Below are 7,378 nucleotides of genomic sequence, written 5' to 3' on the forward strand. Positions count from 1 at the left end.
ATGGAGTCTTCCAAGATCTTCATGAGACAGCTGCCGGTCACACCGGGCTACAGTGGTAAGTGGTGACATGCCCTGCAGAGATGTGCCTGGCACGGGACCCATAGTCCTGGCTTCTGTCCCTACCCTGGCCCACTGTCCATATCTGTCTGGCCAATTGGTTTTTAAGATACTTGTTAAGAGTGCCCCATTGCTGAAGATGGCTGATAACGGGATTTTGGTAAATGGAGAGAGATAACTTGGGCCCGACCTCCCAGGACATGACCTGGTGTGTCGGAATCTCTGCATTAATGTCCGACAAACCCATTTGGACCAGACTGGACACCTGCTGAGGCCCTTCTTCCCAACTTGGGCTTTCTCAGGTTTACAGTAGGACCGTGTTTGGGGTCCCATTGCTTCTTGTATCCCCTAGAGGGAGGGTGGCCAGCTGCCCTGGTTTGCCCAGAATGGTCCCGGTTTTAGCACTGAAAGTCCTGTGTTCCAGAAAATGCCTTCGTCCTTAGCACCTGGACAATTGGTCACCCTACCTAAAGGCTTCTGGTGTACTGAGAACTTACTAGTCACATCTCTGTGACAAATCCAGTGGCCCTCACTCAGCTCTCACACACAAGTGTTCTTAGGAGGGGAGACACAGGGGCATATTCCAAGGTTGCCCAGCCTCACCCTGCTTCTACTGGTTGATTAAGAGAACAGGCTTTGAGTTCTAACCAATTGAGGTTCCAGGTTCTGCCTGGCTATTGTCTGTGTGATTGTAAGTAAATTACTTCCCTCTCTATGGTAAGTAAAAATTTCTATAAAATGGGTGTGTTCATTTCCTAGGCTGTCATTTAAAACCACAGATACATGTTATCTCGCAGGTCTGGAGGCTAGAAGTCTGAAATGAAGGTGTCAGGAGGGTCAGCTCCCTCTGAAGGCTCCAGGGGAGGACCCTCCCCCACCTCTCCCAGCTGCTGGTGCCCGGGGCATTCCTGGCTGGTGGTGGCTCCAGGGGAGGACCCTCCCCCACCTCTCCCAGCTGCTGGTGCCCGGGGCATTCCTGGCTGGTGGTGGCTCCAGGGGAGCCCTCCCCCACCTCTCCCAGCTGCTGGTGCCCGGGGCATTCCTGGCTGGTGGTGGCTTCGCTGCAGTCTCTGCCTCCATCTGCCCACGACTCTTCCTGGGGCCTTCTGCCCTGTGTCTGTGTCTGTGTCCCAAATCTCTGTTCTTTCTTTTTGTAAGGACACCTGGCACTGGATTTAGGGCCCACCCTAAATCCAGGGTAATCTTGTTTCCAAATCCTTAATCACATCAGCAAAGATAAGGACACATTCATAGGTACCAGAGGTCAGAACTTGTATAAATGTATTTGGGGGACACAGTTCAACCAACTGCCTGGGGTATTAGTGGATTTTGTAAGATTGTCATGAGGATTAAAGGAGCCGCATATACAACCTATTTAAAATGTCTTGGCTCTGCCCTGGCCGGTTTGGCTCAGCCATTAGAGCGTCGGCCCGAGGACCAGAGAGGGACCAGAGAGGCCCGGGTTCAGTTCCCACTACGGGCATGGATCTCCGTTGCAGGTTGTCCCTGGTCCCAGTTGGGGTCATGTGAGTGGCGACCACTCTATGTGTCTCTCTCACATCCATGTTTCTCTCTCTCTTCCTCCTTCTCTCCCTCCCACTTCATCTCAAGATAAATGTAAAAAAAAAATGTCCTCGAGTGAGGATAAAAATAAATAAATAAATACATAAATAAATAAATAAATATAAAACGTCTTGGCCCTTAGCAAGACTTAATAAAAGGAGCTGGTATTCCTGTCTGCGTGCACCTGTATGATTATATAAAGTCTGTGCAGGTCAAAGTAGGCCCTAATGGAGCAGAAGCCACTGTGCAAGGCCCCTGGCCTTTTCCAGCCCCCTCCCATGACATCGGGCATGTTTTAGGGCCCAGGGATTGAGGAGACTGGATGGTGGGTGGAGGACTTCAAGATCAGTCTAGCAGCCAGATTCTTCTTAGAGGTGGCCGGGGGTGGTCGCTGCCTTCTGCTCTGAAGCAGGTTTTCCTTACCCAGGGACAAAGGCAGATTGGCTGGGCTCCAGTCCTGAGAGTGAACTTATTTTGCAGTTTAAAACCAAGTTCTTAATCAGTTTGTCCCCATCTGTTCTTTTTTTAAAGTGGTTTCATTGTGACAATATTATAGTACTTAGGATTTCAGCGTCCAGTCTGAATAAATAGTTGTGCCTTACCCATTCTAATTGTAATGATTATCTGTGATTTTGTGGGAAATGGGGAAAAATTGTCTGAGGGGGTGGGTCTCACAGATGATGAATTCACCTTTGTGTGTGATAGGCCTCTGCTTGCAAAGAAGCCCTCAATTTTCTGATGGTCCGACAAGCAAATCCCAAATTGCATTTGGGAAGTGTCAAGGAAAATAAGCTTTCTCTCTAAAAAGACGAATAATTTCCATTATTCCTCAGACTATCATTTTGGCCCATTGCACGCTTCCCCCATGTACTGTTCAGGCTGACACTGGGGGCTTCGCCAGCAGAGAGCATTGCTGTCATCGCCTTTGTTGAAACGGGCCTTTCCTCCCCAGCTCCAAGGTCATTTTCGGTGGCCCTGGGAGGGCCCAGCCGCAGTGGAGACAACAGCCCCGCTTGTTGTAATGGCCTTTGGAGAAATGCGCTGTTGTGGGCCAAGGGAGAAATACCAAGTTACGGGCTGAGATTCAGGGGTGCTCGGCAGACTCTCAGCTCTGCTGACGGCCGTGATTCCCCCGGCTCTCGCAGGCTTCGTCCCGTACCTGAGCTGCGAGGGGACCTCCAGCGAGGGACACATGTCCCAGTGTCTGCACACCTTCCGGGAGAAAACCCAGCAATACAGAGACCAGCTGAAGGAATTCCACTGCTCGGTGGCTGCGGCCCCGAAACTGAAGCCCATCTGCTCCGAGGAGACGGTCCTGCGGGCATTGCACCAGTACTATCGGCAGCACCACCCCTTGAGTCTGGGTACCGGCTCCCCGAAAGCAGCCTCTTCCCCCCCGGGCCCAAGGGCAGGGCCTGGCAGGCCCTAGGAGCTGCCACAGAGAGCTCAGAATTCAGCACTGTCCAAAGCCCCAGGCAGCGGTCAAAATGGAAAGACCGAGTTTCTTAAAATGAGAAACGCACCTTTCCAGGGAAAGAAGGGTGCAGGTCAGGGGACAGGTGCTGGCAGCTCAGAGCCCCGAGGAAGTCACCACAGGCTCAGGCAGCTGCCGCCTCTGCTGTCTCTGTGCGGGCACCCCTGCTTCCTGACACCCACCCACAGGAGCCCCGTGAGGTCCACACCGCCATTCTCACTTTGGAGACGGGGAGCTGACGCTTCGAGAGGGAGTGTCCCGTGTCTGAGGTCAGACCTGGGTTTGAACCCAGCTCCTCCCGGGACGGGGCTTTGCACTGAATAACAGCCGCACAAACAACGGATAATATAATTCTGTGATGTTAATAATCACAACAGTGATTTATTTGCCCTAGACCCTTTTCCAGGTCTAATGGCTTCTGAAAAGTAATGGGCTGATTGCCTTTATTATTATTACTAGAATTCTTTGGGGACTTTCAAGAACATGTTTTATGCTTTAAAATTTTCCAAGGCGTTGCAAAGAGCATTTGCCTAAGGGTTTGGGATCTAGCCCAGCTCTGCAGCTACTTGCTGTGTGACCTACGGCAGGTTGGTTCCCCTCTCTGGGCTCCGATTCCTTCATCTAGGGACTGGATGCTCCCTAGGGTGCCTTCCAGCACTGTGGCTGCGGGACTCAGTTGCCTAATTCCATTTCTATAGCAGCTGGAGGAGGCAGACGGGCAGTAAGCTCATCTCACAAACGTGAGCTTGCCCAAGGTCAGCCAGCCAGCCAGAATCGCTTAGGACCTGCAGGCAGGTTCCCGGTGCTGAATCTGCTCTGCTTTCTCCAGATCTGGATCTTCTCTTGATTCCTTTATTTGTTTTTTTTTTTTTTTTTTTGGTACGTTCCCTTAGCAAGAACCAAACCCGGGACTCTCTGGTCCATAGGTCAATGCTCCAACCACTGAGCCAATCCAGCCAGGGCTCTTGATTCCTTTATGTAAAGGGTTCGAGAGCAATGTCTGAAGCTTTTAGTCTGAGGAAGCAGCAGGATTTGTTTAAGAGCAGATCAGGTGGATCTGACAGATCAGACTGGTGAGGGTTCAACTCTTGGCCCTACCACCCTTGCTGTGTGACCCTGGCCAAATCTCTTTTTATCTCTTTATTTAAATATTTTTTTCTTTATTGATTTTTAGAGAGAGAGGAATGGACAGGGAGAGGGAGACAGAAACATGGATGAGAGAGAAAGAACATCGATTTGCCATCTCCTGCATGCCCCCCATTGGGGATCAGGCCCACAACCTGGGCATGTGCCCCGACCGGGAATCGAACCAGCGACCTCCTGTGCATGGGTTGACGCTCAACCACTGAGCCACATCGGCCAGGCTCTTTTTATTTCTTTAAAGTCTCAGTCTCCTCCTCCATAAAGTAGAGGTAATAACAGCACCAACTTCTTACAGTTTGTGAGGGAATGAAGCGAGAGGCTACACAGATTGCTCCTCCCATGGTTCCTGGCACAGAGAACCAACCAGCGGTGGTAGCTGCCGTTAGGACATCCATAGGCCTAGGGGTTCACCAGGCATGACTGTTGGGGTTCCAGATAACTTGGGAGCACTGCCCGGGGTATGGCTTCTCCAAGCCTTCAGGAAGCATGGTGTCTCTTTGCAGAAAGCAAATGCATAAAGAAACCTCTGCAGGAGCCCCCGATCCCTGGCTGGGCGGGCTACCTGCCCAGAGCCAGGGTCACTGAATTAGGCTGCGCCACCCGGTACACTGTCATGGCCAGAAACTGCTACAGGGACTTCCTGGACATCGTGGAGCAGGCCAAGAGAGCGCACTTGAAACCGTATGACGAGTGAGTCTGGCCGGGGCACAACCACAGTGACAAGGGGAGAGGATCTGGGCCAGGGGTTCCCGTTGCCCCACCCCAGCACGAAGACTATGTCTGCCTTGTCTTACACGGGCCTGGCTTGTAACTGCAGGGCCTTCCTGGCAGTTGGCCACCCTCTGTCCCCACCCGTGCCCAGCATTCTCCGCCAGTCCTGCTTGTGGTCTTTACTGGTTTACAGGGAAAGGCTGGGAGGGAAAACCAACAGGGCTACCACCGCGGCAGCAACCTAAGGCCCGAGGGCGCCGGGGCGGGCGATGGTAGGGCACTGCACAGGGTGGCTCACGTGGCCTCAGTTTTCCCTTCTGTAAAATGGACACGAGGGTCCTTACCTTTAGGATGAATGGTGAGGATTAGAAATAAACATACCGTACTCACACTGGGCCTACATAGATGATATTTATTCTTATTTTTATTATTAATAAAAAGTGACTTTGTGACTTTGTTCATACTTTAGAATATATGGAGTTCGGGCCACTCAGCCTCCTCCCGCTCCCTCTCCAAAGGCTTTGCAGCAGGAGGGGCTGCTGCCCAAATACCCGGACTGTTCTATTCCAGGTAAGGCAGGGCTCTCTCCCCCTTCCTGCTGTTCTCAGAACGGGCATGAAATGTGTGCACTGGCCCCTCTGCCTCTCTGGACCTCCTGCCTGCAGCTCGTGGGGATGGTTTCTCTTCCAGGTGGTAGCTGTCCTGCCCTCGGAAGAGCCCTGGGAGAGGACCCCAGACCTCCGGTGACTTGTGGCTGTGCCCAGGGGCAAAATCTATTGACCACGGGAAGAGTGAGCGGCAGCCCCTGTCCTCAGCCAAGTCTGCAGAAGGCTAGCTGCCGAGAGCCTCTCAAGGAGAACTGAACTCTAGGGGGCGCCCAAACGCTCACCATTCCTGAAGAGAACCAGCCCCTCACCCACACCCCACTAGAACTAGGGAAATTTCACAGCATAAGAATCCTTTCCCCTGCGGCCGGCACCCTGACTCATTGGCCACAGCGTGTCAGGAGCGATGAAGACCTTTTATGGTCGTGTGGGAATAAAGGGGACACACTTCTCAGCATGCCTAGGGCCTTCTGTTGGGTTTTCCCAGATCGTAGTGACCTTGAGAAGAGCCAGGGTGGGGCTGGTAAGTCACCTGGTGCGGCTGGACCAGGCTGTGATGGAAGCCTAGCCCTGCCCTCTAACCTGGCGGTCCCCACCAGCCATCTTGGGTCCTGAGCTGGTAGTCCCAACACTGTCCCGGGCGCCACACCCCCCCAACCTGGGTTTTCAGAAGCCCAGGCCCCAGGAGAGCCGGCTAGGGGGAATCCTTCCTTGCCTCTTGCCACCTCCAGATGGTTTGGTGGCAACCCTTGGTGCCCCTTGGTGCATAGCTCCAGTCTGTCTTTATCATCGCACCCCTCTGTGTCTTTGTGTTATCATATGTCTGTCTTCTTATTAGGACACTGGTCACATTGGATTAGGGTCCCACCCTTCCCCAGGATGACTTCATCTAAACTTAGCTAATGACATTGCAACGACCCTGTTTCCAAATAAGTCACATTCTGATGTGCCAGGGATTAGGACATCAACGTATCTTTTTGGGGCGACACAATTCGAGCCCTGACACTGGCTAAATTTCTCCCACTGACTGGTGCTCCCTGACCTCGCGCTGGAGCCAGTGGCTCTCAGAAGACACGGAAGCAGCTGCTGGGGCCGGGAGGCCATTGGCACAGAGACTCGGAAAGGTACAGAGCCGGAGCTGTAGTGAGCGACTGCGGGGGTCTTTCCACCTGGGCTTCCTGGACCTCTGGGTAGGAATCGGGAGTCAAATCTTAGATGTTGACAAGAAAAAATAACTTTGATGAGAAAAAAACGTTACATCTTTGTTTTCACCGACCTCTAAGTGAAATTTACTATTGTCTGCATTTATGAGTATAGGGAACACACCACAGCCGTACCTGTCACCTTAGGCCAATAGAAATCACAGATCTTTTCACATCTCATGACATTTGTTACAAACAGCTGGAAATAATGTCAATACCGATCACCACTTTATAATTACTGTAATTCTTTTTTTTATCCTCACCCGAGGACATTTTTTTATTTTTTGTTCAGATAGAGTGGGAGGGAGAGAAAGGGAAAGAGAAAGAGAGAAACATTGACGTGAAAGGGACACATCAAGTGGTTGCCACCCGTATGACCCAACCAGGGCTGGGGACAAACTGCAACCGAAGTGCATGCCCTTAGCGGGAACCGAACCCGGGACTCTCTGGTCCATAGGCCAACGCTCCAGCAGCTGAGCCGAACTGGACAAGGCTAATTACTGTAATTCTCAAAGCCACTATAGTTTCGTGCATTGTTATTTAGTATATGTATAAGGAAACATGCTATTTCACAAGTTTATTATTTATTTATTTATTTATTTATTTTAAACTCATCTTTATTG

General features: G+C 51.6%; 1 protein-coding gene across 1 annotated transcript; it reads left to right on the plus strand.

Moving 5' to 3' along the window:
* CUNH10orf82 (chromosome unknown C10orf82 homolog) lies at positions 1-5,783 on the plus strand. Its single transcript, XM_036264576.1, is given in 6 exon segments — positions 1-55; positions 2,766-2,984; positions 4,741-4,927; positions 5,418-5,518; positions 5,639-5,740; positions 5,743-5,783. Coding segments are annotated over 6 exon segments (705 nt in total).
* Positions 5,784-7,378: the final 1,595 nt, after the last annotated feature.

This window comes from Molossus molossus, unplaced genomic scaffold, assembly GCF_014108415.1.
Source record: "Molossus molossus isolate mMolMol1 unplaced genomic scaffold, mMolMol1.p scaffold_m16_p_17, whole genome shotgun sequence".
Lineage (NCBI taxonomy): Eukaryota > Metazoa > Chordata > Mammalia > Chiroptera > Molossidae > Molossus > Molossus molossus.